We start from the raw sequence: 19,725 nt of genomic DNA, 5'->3' as shown, positions 1-19,725 counted from the left end.
AAGATTGATATTCCTGTTTTTGTTGGCTACACGCAAACTGAGGAATTTCTCGACTGGCTGAAAGCTGTTGAAACGTTCTTCGATTACATGGAGGTGCCACCCTCAAAACAGGTCAAGTTGGTGACATTAAAATTCACTGAAGGCACTATCGCTTGGTTGGATTAGCTGACAACCAACCGATATAGACAACGGAGAGGCCCAATTTGTTTATGGCGTCATTTGCGGAAGCTCATGATACGACGGTTCCTACCTCCGGATTATGAACAACACCTCCATTGTCAATAATTGGATTGCCTGCAGCGGGACCGCAGTGTTAGGGACTATGCCAATGAGTTTTATCAACTAAACGCTCGAACAAATATCTGCGAAACCGATGACCAGCAAGTAGCCCAGTTTGTGGGGGGTTAAAAGAGCCGATTCAAGATCAGTTCACTATGCAACTTGTGTGGAATTTGGCTGAGGCAGTGAACTTAGCTCAACGAGCGGAGGAACAGATCAACCGCTCTAAAACCAACACCTTTCAGAGACCACCGAACCAATTGTCTATTGAGTGGAGCAAGTCCACCCTGGCCTTGAGTTATCCTCCAAATGCTTCACCGAGTACCCCGACTCTGCCACAACCGACAAAGGGAAGGCGGCTGCGGCAGCAACAACAAATCCCTATGCTAAACCCTTGCCTCCAGAGTGTTATCGGTGCCAACAACCGGGACATCGCTCTAATGAATGCCCGCAATGGCGCCAACTTGGTTATGCGGGGGAAAATTAGGAGGTAGTGAAAGAATTTGGCGAGTCTGGCGATGAGTTTGTGGATGCCAATGTGGTCCATGGAGATGAAGGGGAAGCCATTGTGTGCATTCTCCAAAAACTGCTCTTCGCACCTAGGCAAGCCCAACTAACGCAGCGCAATGCGATCTTCTGAACTGGATGCACCATCAACACTTAAGTGTGCAATGTCATCATTGATAGTAGAAGTTTTGAAAATGTGGTCTCCTGCTCTTGTCAAAGCACTGGAGCTCAAGACCAAAAAGCACCCAAGCCCATACAAGATTGGTTGGATTAAAAAACGGGTAGCCACAAAGGTACAAGAAATTTGTCAGTGCCTTTTTCCATTGGAAAACTTTATAAAGACGAAGTTGTGTGCGATGTAGTCGATATGGATGCTTGCCATCTACTCCTCGGGTGACCTTGGAAATTATATGTGAATGCCACTCACCGCGGGAAAGATAATACCTATTTTTGTGAATGCCCCCACGGCCCTTCTTTCGCCACAAACACCAACTACACTAGCCACTCTTCTCGCCATCTCTAGAGCCGCCTTCAATAAAAGCCTAAAAGAAAGCGTGTTTGCTTTAGCCCTCTTGGTCACCGAAGCTTCCATATCCAACAACACCCCTCCTCCCGAGGTTAAGGCTCTTCTTGAAGAGCTCCAATACCTCTCCCCAGCCGAGGTACCCAGTGAATTGCTGCCAATGCGGTCCATTCAACACCATATTGACCTCGTCCCCAGTGCTTGTCTTTTGTATCTGCCTCACTACCATATGAGCCCCCGGGAACATGCCATTTTGTAAGAAATGGTGGAAGACCTTCTTAAGAAACAACTCGTCCAGCCTAGCATGAGTCCTTGCGCCGTTCCGGCACTTTTAGTCCCAAAGAAAGATGGCTCTTGGAGGATGTGTGTTGATAGCCGGGCCATCAACAAGATTATCGTGAAGTACCGGTTTCCAATTCCCCGACTCAATGATATGCTTGATAAGCTCGCTAGTGCTAGAATTTTCTCGAAGCTTGATCTTAAGAGTGGCTATCATTAAATACGAATTCGTCCGCTTTCAAAACTAGAGAAGGGCTCTATGAATGGCAAGTTATGCCTTTCGGCCTATGCAACGCTCCGAGTACCTTTATGCACCTTATGCACGAAGTCCTCAAGCCTTTCATTGGGAAATGTGTAGTCGTCTATTTTGATGACATCCTAATCTACAGTGCACATGAGCTTGCTCACATTGACCACCTTCGGTTGGTGCTCCAAACCCTTTGCGAACACAAGTTGTATCTGAATTTGGGTAAATGTGTTTTCTGGGCTACTGAGCTTCCTTTTCTTGGGTTTATCCTGGGCAAAGGGGGAATCGTCGTCGACTCCTCCAAAGTGCAAGCAATCCGTGACTGGCCTACACCCCGCAATGTGCATGACGTGCGGAGTTTTCACGGCTTGGCTACATTTTACCGGCGGTTCATTCGTGGTTTTAGCTCCCTCGCCGCTCCTCTTAGCAATTGCACTAAACAAGGCCGCTTCTAGTGGGATCCCACACAAGAGGACAACTTCCGGATCCACAAAGAGAAGCTTAGTTCCACCACAGTTCATGCCTTACCGGACTTTGAGAAACCATTTGAGGTAGAGACTGATGCCTCCATGACTAGCATAAGGGTTGTTTTGCTTCAAGGACGGGTGGTTGAGTTTTTCAGCGAAAAACTTAGTGATGCACGACAGAAATGGTCCACCTATAAACAAGAACTTTACGCCATCGTCCGAGCCTTCCAGAAATGGGAGCATTTCCTTCTACATCAAGAGTTCATGCCTTGAAGTATCTAAACTCACAAAAGAACCTTAGTCGCATGCATGCTCATTGGGTTTTATTCGTACAGAAGTTCACCTTTGTCTTCAAACACCGCGCCGACAATATGAACAAGGTGGCGGATGCCCTTAGCCGTCGCCATTGTCTCTTGGCCACGCTACAAACCACCGTCACGAGCCTCGACAGCTTTCGCGATTTATATGCTACGGACGAGGATTTTCACCAAATCCGGTCGGCTTGTGAGTCTCATGCGGCCAAAGGAGACTTTTTGATTCATGACGGATTTTTGTTTCGTGGTAACCAGCTATGTGTTCCTAAAACCTCTTTCTGCGAATTCCTCATTCGTGATCTTCATGCAAGAGGCTTGCCAGTGCATACCGGCCGTGACAAAACCATTGCTCTCTTGGAAGCTCGTTTCTTTTGGCCTAAACTTCGTCGGGATGTAGCTCGCTTTGTGGCCTGATGCACCATTTGTCAACGAGCTAAAGGTCACGCTCAAAATATTGGACTCTACACACCCTTACCGATATAAGAAAACATATGGGAGGATGTAAGCATGGATTTTGTGCTTGGCCTACCGAAGACCCCTCAGCATGTCGATATCATTATGCTCGTCGTGGACCATTTTTCCAAAATGGCTCCCTTCGTACCTTGCCGAAAGACTAGCAATGGCAAGCATGTGGCCTTCCTTTACTTTCGAGAGATTGTGCGTCTCCACAGGGTGCCCCATTCCATCACCTCCGATCAGGATGTTAAGTTCCTCAGTCACTTTTGGTGAGAACTTTGGCGGCGTCTCGACACTTCTTTGAACTTCAGCAGTGCCTATCACCCTCAAACAGACAGTCAAACGGAGGTTACCAATCAGACCCTAGGGAACATGCTTCCCTGCCTCGTTGGCGACCATACGAAGCAATAGGATGCACTTCTCGCACAAGCTGAATTTGCCTATAACTCCATGGTCAACCGTTCTATCGGGTATTCTCCATTTTCTATTATTTACACTAAGGTTCCAAATGTGGCATTGGATCTTTGTCTCCTTACTTATTTCCAGAGCAAATCACCTGCTGAAGTTGCTGAACAGGTTGTGCCCATCCATAGGGAGGTTCATGCCAACCTTGAAAATGCCTACACCCGCTACAAGGCGGACGCCGACAAGCATCACTGTTTTAAGTCCTTTTGTTGGAGATTTGGTCATGGTGCATCTCAATAAGCTCGTCTACTCCACGACGTCCCTCACAAGTTCGAAGCTCGGAAATATGGGCCTTTTCGCATCATCCAGAAGCTTTATGACAATGCCTACCAAGTACATCATCCGGTTGAGTTCTCCATCTCCTCCACCTTTAATGTGCAGGATTTGTTTGATTACCATCCTCCCGATGCTGCTCCAGCTTCGGGGATGAATCTTTTTAAAGAAGGGGGCACTGATGTAGGGGATACCCCTTCCTCTGTTTGCATTTAGTCTTAAAGTCTTTTATGTTTTTTATGATGTATTGTCATAAGGGACAGACTTGTGTTGTTTGAGTTTATGTCGTGTGTTTTGGGCCTAAACGGCCTTTTTTGTGTGTTAGTTGCTAGTCATTTCATGTTTTAGACCTAGAGTTGAAATTGTTGTTGTTTCTCGCTTCTGATGGACTCCTCTAGGTTTTTATTTTCCCTTTTGTTGAGGCTGTACGTAGTTGTGGACTATTGTGCAAAGGAATTGGGATTTTCTCCCCTAATTTTCGCATGATTTCTCCATTGAATCTTCCTTTATTCTGAGAATATCTCTTGGTTTGGGTGAGATCCACTCCAATTTCTGGTTTCTTTGTTGATTGTATGTAGCTCTCTTAGGCTTCTACGCTAGACGTGCATCCAATTATCGGACACTGGTATCCTGTTGATCCAACACATTATAAATTTGATCCATTTCTTCTTATTTGGTCTTTCATATTTCAACCATGGACATACCTCAATATTTGGATAAGTTATTAAGGGCTTGTTCATTTCCACCCAAACTCAAAAAATGTTTCAACTCAAGTTACAACTTTTTTCAAGTTCATATTCTTTTGTAAAATATAAGTTTGAACTTGAGTTTGGGGTTAAAATCTGAGTTCAAGTTCTCTCTTCAACTCAATTTCTTAAACTCAAACTCAAGCTAATGAACAATATTTTTTCTATTCTTAAAAACGCCGTAACTTTTTCATTTTAATTCCAATTGAGATGATTGTTTTCTTCTATGTGTTCACAACGAAGAAATGAATAAAACCCCACACATATACCCTATTAAAATTTTTCATCACCATTGAGTTTTTATTAAAATACTATCCAAATACAAATTCAAGTTTTCACCCACCTAAACACAAATTCAAATAGATTCTCAATTCAAACCATAACTCAAAATGTGCACATCCAAACACAAACTCAAATTAGAGTCTCAACTCAAACCATACTCAAATACACATTAACTCAAATTAAGATTGGAACTGAAAATCACCCTAACTCAAAAAATACAAATGAACAATCCCTAAGGTCTCTTGAGCTTTATTATTTTTTAACCAATGGCCATTCTTGAGATGTAAAAGATGGTTCTTCATGTAAGTAAACGGTCTCCATTAAAATTCTTCAAATTAGTGTATTTTGACAATAATTACCATCTTAATGAACCTAGTTTCTGTCTTTACCTTAACTACATGTTGATGTTTAACTGTACCACTAAGTCATTTCATGAGATGTTTTTAGGTTGTGAATGATGGGGAAATGCGGCTATGGCGGGAGCTAGGTGTAAATTCGTGGCCAACTTTTGCTATTATTGGGCCAACTGGTAAGCTTCTTGCACAACTAGCAGGTGAAGGTCGTCGAAAGGTACTACTAATTTTGTGTCAATTTTCTCTCGATAAAATACCATGTATCCATTATCTGTATTTGAACTTGGCATTAGTCAATAAACAACTAAAGAATGGTTCTTCTTGAAGGATCTTGATGATTTAGTGGAGGCAGCTCTTCAGTATTACAGTCGAAAGAAAATCTTAGACAACACTGCACTACCACTGCGTTTGGAGAAAGATAATGATCCTCGCTTGGTTTTGTCCCCGTTGAAGTTTCCTGGGAAGTTGGCAATTGATGTCCTCAACAATAGACTCTTCATTTCTGACAGTAACCATAACCGCATAGTAAGCGTTATCTCTCGTATGATCTTTTCATGGTCCTGAATCCTAAATCCTGATGAGTATGTAGAATTACTCAGCTTGGCATGTTTGAAATTTCAGGTGGTAACTGGCCTTGATGGCAATTTTATTATTCAAATTGGAAGCACAGGAGAGGAAGGTTTACGTGATGGTACCTTTGAGGATGCCTCCTTCAATCGGCCTCAGGTAGGGATAGTGTGAGCAGAGAATGTTTTTATCTCGTATTTTCTGATTTGAATAAGAACATATACAGCCCTCTTTATACACATTAGGATCGGCTAAAGGAAAAAATTCCTAGAATCCTATCTACCATAATGGTCTTGATAATTAGCCTAAATTACTCTAAGTCAACTATAATACAATCAATTACAATCAATCATAATCATCAATTACAATCAATCATGATCATTCCAAATCAATCATTCCGGGATTCCTATAATCCGGGATTTCTACACTCCCTCTCAAGTTGGATCATAGATGTTAATGATTTCCAACTTGCAAATGAAATCATCGAAGTCTTGCCGGGATAGCCCGTTGGTGAAGATGTCTGTTGTATGCTCCTTAGTGGGCATATATGTTAGACATATAATTCCATTCTCAACCTTCTCTTTAATAAAGTGCCTATCTACCTCCACATGTTTAGTTCGATCATGCTGGACCGGGTTGAGAGATATGTTGATGGCTGCTTTATTGTCACAGCAAAGTTTTATTGGAGACTCTACTGTGATACTCAATTCTTCCAGAAGTTTCTTCAACCAGAACCCTTCACATATTCCTTGTGCAACGGCTCTAAATTCGGCTTATGCACTGCTTCTAGCCACGACACTCTATTTCTTACTCCTCCAGGTTACTAAGTTCCCTCAAATATAGGTGCAATATCTAGTAGTGGACCTCCTATCCTTGACTGAGCTAGCCCAGTCAGCGTCTGTGAAAACTTCCACATTCCTACGTTCATCCTTCTTGAAGAGCAATCCTCTGCCTAGAGATCCCTTCAGATACCTCAGAATCTTGTAAACAACCTCCAAGTGTGCCTCTTTTGGTGAGTGCATATGTTGGCTTACTACGCTAACCGTAAATCAACTTGCCGACTAATCTTTGATATCCCTTCTTCTCAACTGGATTACCTTCGTCACTTGCTCTCTTTCCAGCTTTGATAGGTGTGTCACTTGGCTTGCATCCAAGCATCTTAGTTTCAGCTAAAAGATCCAGAGCATACTTTCTTTGAGAAACACTTATGCCCCTTTTTGGCCTAGCCACCTCCATTCCCAAGAAATACCTCATTTGTCCCAAGTCTTTTACTTTGAATTCGGTGGCCAAAGTTCTCTTGAGTCTCTCCATCTCAACGAAATCGTCTCCGGTAGGAATTATATCATCCACATACACAATCAGTATTGTCTTCAACCATCTTTGTTATCATGGAAAAACATAGTATGATCCGAATGTCTTTGTCTGTATCCCTGTTCTTTTATCACTCTTTTAAACCTCTCAAACCAAGCACTTGGTGATTGCTTAAGACCATAAAGAGACTTTTTTAGTTTGCAGACCCGGTTTTTTTTTACCCTTTTTGTAGAAACCTGTGACCAATCTAGATTGACTGCAAGAGATAGTAGTACGCAAATCGTGTTTAGCTTGGCGACAAGTGCGAAAGTCTCTGTGTAGTCGATGCCATAGGTTTGTGTAAACCCTTTTGCAACAAGTCGGGCCTTATAGCGTTCAATCTCCCTATCTGCTTTATATTTTACAGAGAGAAGACCCATTTGCACCCAACTGGTTTCTTTCCAATTGGAAGATTCTTCATCTCCCATGTCTCATTTTTTCCCAAGGCTCTCATCTCCTCCATAACAGCTTCTCTCCACTTAGGAACCTGCAACGCCTCTTGTATGTTCCTTGGAATTTCTGTTGCATCAAGGTTAGTGGTAAAGGCATGCAGTTTATTTGATAGGGCTTTATAGGAGACAAATTTTGAGATTGGATGTAGAGTACATGACCGTGTTTGCTTCCTGAGAGCAATAGGCAGGTTTATGTTGGGAGACTCTGGTGATTCAGAAAGACTAGGAACTACCATTGGTTCTGACTCTCTTGGTGCCTTGGACGTGAGGTGCTCCTTGTACTTTGGTTTCGGCCTCCTTGAGTACACAATTATCTCCTTGACATTTTATTCTTTTGCATCTCCCCCTGAGTTCAAATTTCCTTCTAAAGATGGCAAATTAGAATGTGAAGGTGTGACAGGTTCAAGATTAAATGAAGGCATGGTGGATTGAGATGATTCGGAAAAAGTGGGTTTGGGTATGTCAGATAAAGACATGTCAAACATGTCAATCCCCAAAAAAGGGGCTTCACTCGAATTCTCCCCCTGAAGGTTGGGCTTTTGGAAGTAAGGTGTGTTCTCAAAGGTCACATCACGACTGACAAACACCTTTTTGGTGGTAGTATCATAACATTTGTAGCCTTTTTGTTTGGGAGAATATCTAATGAACACACAATTACGGGCTCGCGGATTAAGTTTGCTTCGATTATGAGACTGAACATGAACAAAAGCGGTGCAACCAAACACTTTGAGAGGTAAAGTTGAACCAATCTGATTAGATGGAAAGGTTTTTTGAATTCTTTGAAGTGGGGTTTCAAATGAAAGAACTCAGCTAGGCATTCTGTTAATGAGGAAGGTGGCTGTGAGAATGGCATCCCCCCAAAACATTTTTGGCATATTTGTGGTGAACATCAAGGCACGAGCAACTTCTAACAGGTGTTTGTTTTTTCGTTCTGCAACCCCATTTTGTTGAGGGGTGTCAGCACACGATCTTTCATAAATAATCCCATTTTTCGTTAAGTAATCCCCCAGCATGGTATTGAAGTATTCAGTGCCATTATCAGTACAAATCATTTGAATATGTGTTTGGAATTGTGTTTGTACCATTAGGTGAAAATTGATGAAGGTAGGACAAACTTCATTTTTTTTCTTTCAATAAGTAAACCCAACAAACACGTGTATGATCATTGATGAACGTAACAAACCATTTTGTATAATTTTGATTTTGGATACGATAGGGTCCCCACAAGAAGTCACTATGAATTAAGGAGAATGGTTTGGTAGGGTTATATATAGATTTTGGAAATGAAGCTCGGTGGTGTTTTGCAAGTTCATAAATTTCACACTGGTAATCAAAGGATTTATTACAAAACATAGAAGGAAACACATGTTTCAAATACTGAAAATTGGGATGTCCCATTCTAAAATGCCATAATAAAATTTCACTATCCCTAGAGGTAGATGCAAAATTACAAATTGCAATTTGACATTGTTTACCCCTATTAGCCTCCTCAAGGTAGTAAAGTCCCTCACATTCCTTTGCACTGCCAATCGTCTTCCCCGATAATAGGTCCTGAAAAACACAATGAGTGGGAAAGAATTTAGTTGAGCAGTTAAAACTTTTTGTAAGTTGACTAATGGATAAAAGATTGCAGGATAATTTTGGAACATGGAGGACCGACTCTAAGGTGAGGGAGTCAGAAATCTTAATACTCCCTTTTCCTGCAACAGATGAAAGTGTACCATATGCAATTTTGACCTTAAGGTTACCAACACAGGGTGGGTATGATGAAAACAAGTGATAGGAATCAGTCATATGATTGAAAGCTCCAGAGTTCACAATCCATGGAGCTTTGACTCAAGAAGTGGTATTTAAGGCAGTCAAGAAATTACCTTTACGGGCTAAAGCAACAGTGGGGACATTGGACGAAGATTGACCAGTTTGAGAACTAGAAAATTTTTTGTAAAGCTGCTCCAACTGTTCTGCGTTAAACCCGCTGCCCGTTACAGCCTCATCACCTCCTTTCTCTTGATTGTTTCCTTCAGTCGTGGCTTGGTATCCTTGACTCTTGTGACTCTGTCGAGGCCTCCAATCAGCCGGCTTTCCGTGGATATCCCAGCAGGTTTCCTTTGTGTGACAAGGCTTGCGGCAGTGTTCACAGATGGGGCGTCCCTTTTTCTGGTTTAGGGTTGAACCTGAAGGTGGTCCACGGGTTACTAATGCTGAAGCTTCTTCGGGTCCAGTTGTGGTCTCCTTCAACATCACCTTCTGCCGGTTTTCTTCTCTCCTAACCTCTGCAAATACTTCTCTTGTTGATGGTAGAGGTCGCCGACTAAGAATCCTTCCTTTAACATCATCTAAGTCATGATTAAGCCCTGCAAGAAATTCAAACACTCTATCATTCTCAAGTTTCTTTTTGTGCCGTACACTATCATTGGTACATTCCCACTCTTCTTCAAAACTCATGTCGAGTTCTTGCCAGAGTTTTCATTTCCATGTAGTAGTCGGTCACCTCCCTCTCTCCTTGCTTCATCTTCCAAAGGCGAGTTTTGATCTCAAAGATCTGAAAAGAATCTTCAACATCGGAGTAAGTGTCCCAAACGGCGTCCCACACATCTTTAGCTGTTGGCAAGAATAGGTAAGTTTTTCCGATGAAAGGCTTCATGGAGTTGACCAGCCACACAATCACCATTGAGTTCTCTGATTTCCATTTCTGCAGGGCAGTAACTTCAGTTGATGCAGGCCTCTTTGCTTCTCCGGTCAGGTACCCCAACTTTCTCTTGCCTTCGATTACAAGCTTGATGGATTGAGCCCATTCACAGAAATTCTTGCCGTCCAACTTCTCTATGGTGAGTTGGAACGTTGAGTTGTCAAGTCCGCTTACTCCTATGGCTGACATCTCCTCTGTTTTTCTCTCCGACGACACTGAAGAGGAGGAAATTGAATCCTTATTGCTAGGATTTTTAGACATTTTAGCTAGGGTAAGTGTACCCTGGCTCTGATACCATGTGAGCAGAGAATGTTTTTTATCTCTTATTTTCTGATTTGAATAAGAACATATACAGCCCTATTTATACAACATTAGGATTGGCTACCATAATGGTCCTGATAATTAGCCTAAATTACTCTTAAGTCAACTATAATACAAACAATTACAATCAATCATAATCATCAATTACAATCAATCATGATCATTCCAAATCAATCATTCTGGGATTCCTATAATCAGTTCGGGATTTCTACAGATAGAGTAATGTTTTTGGGCTGGCTTTAAAATACTCGTTGAGCTGGAAAATGCGTTGCTCGTATCTAGCCAATACATAGATTTGTTTGGTCAGAAAGGCCTACGCACATCGGCTTTAATCTCTTGAGCTGAAACTGAAATGTTTTTATGATTGAGGCATGACTATTATGGTTCCGGCTGACCCAGTTTATTACGTTGTAGCTATTGTAGTGAGTTTTCGTCCTGTTTCAGAGTTAACTTATCTCCATGTTTTCTTTCATTTAATAGATACTTGCATGCATGAGTATTTCATGTTAACGTTGGATGTATAGATTGTAACGCTAACATTATATGATTCCTAGGGCCTTTCTTACAATGCAAAGAAAAATATACTCTATGTAGCAGATACTGAAAACCACGCTTTAAGGTATTTTTTTTTTTTTTCCGTTTACTCAATATTTGGAATATATTAGATTACTAGCATCTGTTTATTGACCTTTTGCTTACGAGTTTGTAATTAAATAGCTTCCACAAATGCAGGGAGATTGATTTTGTTAACGAGACTGTTCGTACTCTTGCTGGAAACGGCACTAAAGGTTCCGACTTTGAAGGAGGAGGAAAAGGAAGTACACAGGCAAGACTAAACTAGTCAATTTAATTCGCTTGAAAATTGTCAGGCTTTTTTGCATCGGACCCCTTGAACTATTTGCGTTTGGCAACTTAGTCCCTAAATTAAAAATTTTTACAATCAACCCCTTAAACTTTAAAATCTGTTGCCTGACAAGTCCAATTAATGACTTCGTATTGTCACGTGGGCATCTTATCAGAGGCCAAATTATAATTTAACAAGAAATTGTATTCTTTTAAATAAAAGGAAAACTAAAACATTAAAGAAAAATGTGCCGGCAAATACTCAACCACCATATCAGTTCCTTCCCTCATCCAAAATATTCCCTGTGAATACATAGAAGTAACATTAAAATCTCAACATCACAGGCTCTTGACCACATCAGAATCATCAAATTGGAGGGAAAAGAAAGCAAAAAGAGTCTTTATAAAACTGACTTTCAACAAAAAATCACAAAAGGAGTACTAAAATTGAATTCTTGCCCAGAATGGATTCATTCGTCTTGAAAGAAATTTCATCAGAAAGGGCCTTTTTTTTGTCATTTCACTTCTTTTTTGTCATTTCACTTCTACAGCCAATACTACTGACTTGTTTGTTTTAGATTTTTTGGATGGGTTTGTAACTGTAAAGTAAATTAGGTGGAGAAAGTATTGACATCACTCGAAGGGAAGCTTGTCAGAGTCTTCAATGGCTTAATCTGTTAGGTGGAGGAGGGTGGCCTTCCTCCATGTTGAATTCCGGCATTCAATCAGTTAGAAATCTTAGGGATTGTTTATTTTTTTTGAATGATTTTAGGAGAAGAATCTGGTATTATATTACCGGATTCCTTGTTACTATTTCCTAGTTTAGTGAAGATTGTTTCCTTGTTTACTCTAGTCTAGGATCTTTACTTAAAGAAAGTTCCTCTGTATATATTCTTTGTATATTTTCCATTCTAAAGTAATAGAAAATCAGAGAGCAATTCATTCTCTCAAATCCTACATGGTATCAAAGCCATTAGGAATCCTATCGGTCGTAGCGACCTTTGATCTCTGAAACCTAATTCTCCCTCATGACCAAGTACGCCATGACTACTGAGAGATCAAGCTCAATATAGGAAGTGAACTCCAGCCACGAAGTGGCATCTGCCATCAATCATCATGGGGGAGCGGAAGGCACCTCTATCCTCATCACCAATCACAAACTCAATGGCCATAATTATCTTTAGTGGTCTCAATCTGTGATGTTCATCTGCGGGAAGGGCAAGGATGAATATCTCACCGATGAAATCACAATTCCAGATAGGAAGGATCCCAAATTCAGGACATGGAAGACTGAAAATCATATGATTATGTCTTGGCTAATCAACTCAATGAACGACGACATAGGAGAAAATTTTCTCCTATACGGGACTGCAAAGGAGATATGGGATGCAGCACGAGAAACATATTCCAATTCAGAGAAAACACCTCAGAACTGTTCGAGGTTGAAGCCGCACTACATGACATGCGCCATGGAGATCTTACAGTCACTCAATACTTTAATACCCTCACGTGCCATTGGCAGCATCTCGACATGTTTGAAGTCCATCTGTGGAAGTGCTCAAAAGATACAAAACTATACAGGAAAATTGTAGAGCAGAAAAGAATTTTCAAGTTCCTTCTTGGTCTCAACAAAAACCTAGACAAAGTCAGAGGGAGAGTGATGGGAATGAAACCTCTTCGAAGCATAAGGGAGGCCTTCTCAGATGTCCGTCGAGAGGAAAGCAGAAAGAAGCTAACCATGGGATCTCAAAATTCTGCTCCAACCCTTGAAGGATCTGCATTAGCACCCTGAGGATCCCAGACAAACAACCTGAGTGAAAACATGCAGAGAAAAGGAAGATCGTGGTGTGATCACTGCCTCGCAGAGACTTGCTCGAAAATCCATGGCAAACCTGTTGATTGGAAGCCATCACGACCAAACAATGAAAGGAGAGCCTTGTTAGTGTTACTGCCACCTTAGAGGACAAGGAGAGCCATGCAAGTTCTACTCCATCCGAAAACAATCCATTCACTAAAGAGCAACTTGAAGTCCTTCAAAAACTCTTCAGTCAGAATGTTTTATCTCAGACAACCACTACTACCTCTGGATCTAGCATGCTAGCACACAAAGGTAATCTTTCAAAGGCCTTTGCTGTTAATAAACTTGGATTATTGACTCAGGGGCTTCGGATCATATAACGAGAGATGCTACCATATTCCACAAGTACAACCCATGTCTTGGGAATTATACAGTTCGAATAGCAGATGGTTCTTCATCCAGGGTTAAGGGAACAGGCTGAATCAGAATCACAAAGGATGTAAACCCTACATTTAGTTCTTTCTGTTCCTAATATAAACTGCAATTTACTCTCCATCAGTAAATTAACTCGTGATCTCAATTGTGTGACTAAATTCTTTCCAAATAATTGTGAATTTCAGGAATTAGATTTGGGGAAGACGATTGGCAATGCTGAGATGTGTTCTGGACTCTATCTCCTCAAAGATGACAATCCTTCAAGAAGGCAAATTCAGAATACAAGTTGTGTGTCATTTAAGAGTCAATCATGTCTAAATACTTTTGTCAATAAAGATAGTGAAGTTATGTTATGGCACTATCGTCTTGGTCATCCTAATTTCATGTACCTTCAATAACTATTTCCATCATTATTTATCAATAAAAATGCAAGGTTCTTTAATTGTAAAGTTTGCCAGCTTTCAAATACACTCGTAATATCTATCCCAGTTCCTCATATAAACCATCCCGTCCCTTTACTTTGATACACAGTGATGTATGGGGTCCCTCAAGAGTATAATATATTACGGGAACAAGATGGTTTGTATCCTTTGTTGATGATCATACTAGATTGACATGGGTGTTCCTTATGAAAGAGAAATCTAAATATGGACACAATTCCATGATTCAGACACAATTCCAGACCAAGATCCAAGTCCAAAAAACTGACAATGCCAAAGAATACTTCAAATCTATCCTAGATACCTATCCCACGAGTCAAGGAATTGTTCACTTAAGCTCGTGTGTTGACACTCCCCAACAAAATGGGATTGCATAAAAGAAAAATAGGCACTTATTAGAGGTAGCTCGGTCTCTCATGTTCCAAAACATTTTTGGAGAGACAGTACTCAACCACATATCTCATCAATCGGATGCCCTCTAGAGTTCTCAAGTTCCAAACTCCATGTAACATTCTTCTCCAAAACTTCCCACACCAAATTCATCTCCTCTTTAGATTCTAAAGTATTCGGGTGTTCTGCCTTTGTCCACATACACTCTTAACATCGTGGCAAGTTAGACCCAAAATCCATCAAATGTCTCTTTCTTGGGTACTCCTCACACCAAAAGGGTTATAGGTGTTACTCTCCCATTTTTTTAACAGCAATCCTTCTTTTCCAAACCTGCAATTCAGGGGGAGACCTTGTGGGAACATCAACTTTGGGATCTTGACATACAGTCCGGGGAGAGTCCATTATCTCAACCTAATTCATCACCTATTTCAAATCCATCTCAACTACCCAAGAGTCTTCCTATTCCTACACAATTTGAAAGTCATCCTTCTACAAGCCCTTCTCCTACAAGTTCATCCCCCTCTCTTGTCCGAGATCATCCTCAACAAAGTGCCAATAAGGAACTAATTGTTTACTCCTGGAGGAATTCTGGAAAGGAGATAGAGCACACAACACCTCTTATACTTGACCAAGAAGCTTATTCGGATCCAATGCCTACTCAAATTCACTCAGGTAAGGAAAACCTTAATCTTGAGACTTCAACGCCGATTATGGATGATCTAAATATTCCAATCGCTCTGAGAAAAGGGTGTTAGAACTTGTACAAATCATCATATCTACCGATTTGTCTCATATAAAGGATTGACACCATTCTATCAGGCCTTTGTGCCCACCTCCTAACAGCTTAAGTTTTTGGGATGGATTGATAAACTAACAGTATATATTCTTTGTATCTCTTCCATTCGAAAGTAATAGAAAATCATAGAGCAATTCATTCTCTCAAATCCTACACTCCACAACCGAAAATGCGTAATGACTAGAAGAAGAAGAAGAAGAAGAAGAAGAAGAATGGACTCGTACGCAAGAAGAATCACATCGGCAGCGGTGAAACGGGGCTGGGCTCGGCTAAAAGGGACGCACGAAGAATCGCGCTGGCGGTGGTGAGACAGGGCTAGGCTCAACAAAAAAGAACTCGCACAAGAGATCCAGATGCAGATCGTCGCAATTGTGGACCTCCTGAGCCAAGAACGCTAAAATGGGAACTAATTTGAGATGGATCTCTCCGGTGGCTCATTACCATTGGTTGGGAACATAGAAAGGGTTGAGATGGGGGATAGGGTTTCTCTTTCTTTTCATATTTTGGTTCCTTTTTTTTTTTAAGTTTCAGTTTTTCTTTTTATTTAAAAGAGCACAATTTCTTGTAAAATTATAATTTGGCCCCTGATAAGGTGCCCACGTGAAAGGCACATGACAATTCCTTTCAAAATTTTAAGTGTCATTAATTGGACTTTCCATGTAACAGATTTTGAAGTTTAAGGGGTTGATTGTTTTTAGTTTTGGGACTGAGTTGCCAAACGGGAATAGTTCAGGGGGGTTCCATGCAAAAAAGCCAAACTTGTCATCCTCCATTGTTAAGAACTTGGATGTTTTGTTTTCTGATTTGCTATATGCGCATTCTAGAGCTAAGGGCTAACCAGAACTTATTCTTGTATTTTTGGACAATCGTATGCTTTTGGTTTAAATGTTTTGAATCTTCTACTATCAGCTCCTGAACTCTCCATGGGATGTCTGCTTTGAGCCAGTCAATGAAAAAGTGTACATTGCTATGGCTGGCCAACATCAGATCTGGGAGTACAATATATCAGATGGAAGCACCAGAGCATTTAGTGGTGATGGTTATGAAAGAAACCTAAATGGCTTTAGGTATAACTATATAAAGATGCTCTGTAGGATAACGTTTTTCAGGATAATGTTTTTCTGTACAAGTTTTTTCCAACCCTTCAGGTTTATATTCTAATGGATATTTGTCGCTTCCCCCACCCCCCTTCTTGAATAACACGGAAAAAATCCCGAGTCCTTTTAGTTTGAAACCAAAAGTAAAGCTGTGCCGGCAAATAATTTAGGTGGTCAGATGAGCTGACTATTTAGGATGTAGAAAATTTATTTCACAGTATTGATCTCTGTTGTAACTGCAAAAATGTCCAGAAATTTCAAAACCAAATTTTAGAATATAGGTTCGTTGAGGGACAACTTTACATCGAGAGTGGGCTTGTGCACTTTTTTATCCGTGTGCATTTGAACTCTTGATATTTGTGCATCTTATTTTGTTTAACCCTTATATCAATAGCAAGCTCAGTGTTCTCTTTTTGCAATTCGAAATTTCAAGTGTGGTTGTTTTCAGCTACCATCTACTCCTAAAACTTTGACGCTATTTTTTCCCTATCGAGACAGCTCAACAAGCACATCATTTGCGCAGCCTTCTGGAATTTCATTATCTCCTGGTAATAATTGTGATTTTAGGATACTTCGGAAGATTGTGTTATAATTTTAGTTGTTCTACAGAGATGTCCATCCATTATCCACCCTTTTGTGATTTTTGTAGATTTGACTGAGGCTTATATTGCTGATAGTGAGAGTAGCTCCATTCGAGCACTTAATCTGAAAACTGGAGGATCTAGATTCCTAGCTGGTGGTGATCCATTATTCTCAGACAATCTGTTTAAGGTAATTCTCTTTCAACCTTGGAAACCTGTTAAATAGTGGACAGATTTCCTTTTCACAATAAATTTATCCTTTTGGTTTATGAAATATTTGCAGTTTGGAGACCATGATGGGATAGGGGCTGAAGTACTCCTTCAACATCCATTAGGTGTCCTGTGTGCAAAAGACGGTCAAGTTTATATAGCCGATAGCTATAACCACAAGGTAGAATGGTCATTACTGAAGATATGCGAGGAAGATACAATTACACTATATTAAAGCATTTAACCATGTTAAAGTATAAAACTATTGTTGACCCACCTCCTAACAGCTTAAGTTTTTTGGATGGATTGGTAAACTAACATGGTATCAAAGCGGGAGGTCCTAAGTTCAATCCCCTGTAATTGCACTCTTTATCCCCATTTAAATTGTCATCATGTGTTGAGTATTTAATATATCTCGGGCTTAAATACAGCTTAAGTTTTTGAGATGGATTAGTAAACTAACAAACCATATATTTGTTTGTCTTAGTTCCCCATGAAGTTTATTGTGCCTTTATGCTTTATAAATGAGTTTCTTTTTCTTTTTTTTTTTCTTTATAAATGAGTTTGTTACATCCTTTTATCTTTTGTTAAATGTTATAGCCCTGATGTTGAAATTTAAGAACGAGAATAATTTAAACTTTGCGAGCTTTATATCATGTTGTCCTGATAGGTTAATACTAATATTGTCTTGTATGTACTCTCTGTTTGCACTTTACATCACTTCAACTCCTGATTAATTTCAATTTTCAAAATAAAAGAATAATAATGTTTTAGGAATCCAACTCTTTTGAATTATCATTGTTATATATACTTATTTCCATTTTCTCTCGTTGGAATTAATTTCTTTATTTGCTTTGAAATTTCAGATTAAGAAGCTAGATCCAGCTAGTAAAAAAGTTACCACCTTAGCAGGTACAGGGAAAGCTGGTTTCCAAGATGGAATGGCCCTAGAAGCTCAGGTTGAAAATTATTTTGTGTTTATTGGACATTCTTTATACAGAAACTGCACATAAAACTATGAAATATTTAGATGTAAAAAGTGAATAAAACACATACAATCTAGAGATTGAATATTCTAGCCCCGTTTGTTTCACTAGTTTAGCTCAATTCAACTCAGTTCGAACAGTGAGCACACTTTAAACTCATGTTTAGTAAGCACATAGTTCGAATTATATTCCCTGTTTGAACTGAGTTAAACTGTCAACTTAGAGTTTAGCTCCCCCATTAAGTTCAATTGTTCAAACCATTTTTAAACAATAAAAAGGCGCCCACTCTATTTGCTTTTTGCACCTACCAAACACAAAGTTGAATTTTATTCCCTGTTCATATTAAAATTTTAACTGCACATCCAAATGCTAATTCAAACTATAATTTAAATTACACAGTTTGAAATTTTCTATTCAAACAAAAAAGTTTAAATTAACAAAATTTGAACTATAGAACCAAACAAGGGCCTAGTTCATTCTCTTTATTAGTTGAATGATGGGTTTTTTTTTTATTTTTTATAACTGAGAATGTGATGATGATGATGATGGTATTATTGCCCCTCTATGGTGAATATATCACCTTTAACGCATTTATGTTTTCTTGTTGCAGCTTTCAGAGCCATCGGGAATCATTGAAGTAGAAAACGGTGAGGCTTTCTTTTGTACACATGTCACCTACATTTTAGAACCATGATATCAGGATGCACTTTTGCAAAATTATGTTAGAAGCTTGGCTAAAGTGTGAAAGTTGTTATATAGACCGTAGTAGCTATTTCAATTATGAAGATAGGAACCCTTTAATGTGATATATCCGTTCAGACTGAACTTTGAATTCCACTTTATTTTCTTCATTTCCTTGCAACTATAAATTGTCTATCCTCTATGTTGCTCTGCCTTTGCAAACTACAAAGTTGATTTTCCAAATAAGGAAAGAATGGACCACCAAAGAAAGCTCTTTTGTCGGCCTACATTTTGTAAAATTTATTAGTTGGTTTTCATGATACAAAACTACTTCCAAGAAGGAAACAATGTTACTATACGGTTCGATATACAGATATTAACCAAAAGTGAATAAATCTAATGAGGAAGACAATGTTATCTACCACACGTTTGAGGTGAAAATTTTCATCTTGTCAAATGCGGTACTTTCCTTATAATGCACATGAATTTTTGAAAATGTGTTTAACAGAGTGTTTGAGAATATAGAATCACCTGTCTATCTTGTGCCCTTTAGTAAAGAGTACTGGAAATTAGCTATTTGTTTATTCATTCATTTTTCTATACATTTCTTACAGGAAGACTTTTCATTGCTGATACAAACAACAATTTAATCAGATATCTGGACTTGAGCAAGGAAGTACCCGAGCTTTTGACTTTAGAGCTGAAAGGTGTTCAGCCCCCTAAAAAATCCAAATCACCAAAGCGACTTAGGAGAGCAGCACCAATGGATGCACAAACCATCAAAGTTGACGGCACTTCATCCAGTGAGGGCAACCTGTCTATTAAGATATCACTACCCAAAGAGTATCATTTTTCAAAGGTTCTTTACTCCTTGTAACACGCACAAAAAGCTTTGAAT

At 39.8% G+C, this 19,725-nt stretch overlaps 1 protein-coding gene across 3 annotated transcripts in view; it reads left to right on the top strand.

The window, feature by feature from the left end:
* The window catches only part of LOC21406412 (protein SUPPRESSOR OF QUENCHING 1, chloroplastic), a 68,206-nt gene that overhangs the window by 46,087 nt on the left and 2,394 nt on the right, over window positions 1-19,725 (top strand). For all 3 annotated transcript variants that reach the window (XM_024169169.1, XM_024169168.1, XM_024169170.1), the window contains 12 exons: window positions 5,286-5,408; window positions 5,519-5,716; window positions 5,813-5,917; window positions 11,125-11,189; window positions 11,303-11,396; window positions 16,182-16,339; window positions 16,868-16,917; window positions 17,019-17,140; window positions 17,234-17,341; window positions 18,027-18,119; window positions 18,757-18,793; window positions 19,442-19,686. In XM_024169169.1, the coding sequence (XP_024024937.1) occupies window positions 5,286-5,408; window positions 5,519-5,716; window positions 5,813-5,917; window positions 11,125-11,189; window positions 11,303-11,396; window positions 16,182-16,339; window positions 16,868-16,917; window positions 17,019-17,140; window positions 17,234-17,341; window positions 18,027-18,119; window positions 18,757-18,793; window positions 19,442-19,686 (1,398 nt within the window). The remainder of the gene's footprint in view (window positions 1-5,285; window positions 5,409-5,518; window positions 5,717-5,812; window positions 5,918-11,124; window positions 11,190-11,302; window positions 11,397-16,181; window positions 16,340-16,867; window positions 16,918-17,018; window positions 17,141-17,233; window positions 17,342-18,026; window positions 18,120-18,756; window positions 18,794-19,441; window positions 19,687-19,725) is intronic.

This window comes from Morus notabilis, unplaced genomic scaffold (genome assembly GCF_000414095.1).
Source record: "Morus notabilis unplaced genomic scaffold, ASM41409v2 Scaffold5, whole genome shotgun sequence".
Taxonomy (NCBI): domain Eukaryota; kingdom Viridiplantae; phylum Streptophyta; class Magnoliopsida; order Rosales; family Moraceae; genus Morus; species Morus notabilis.
The sequence above is the reverse complement of the archived record's forward strand: the minus strand, read 5'-3'. Positions and strand labels throughout refer to the sequence as shown.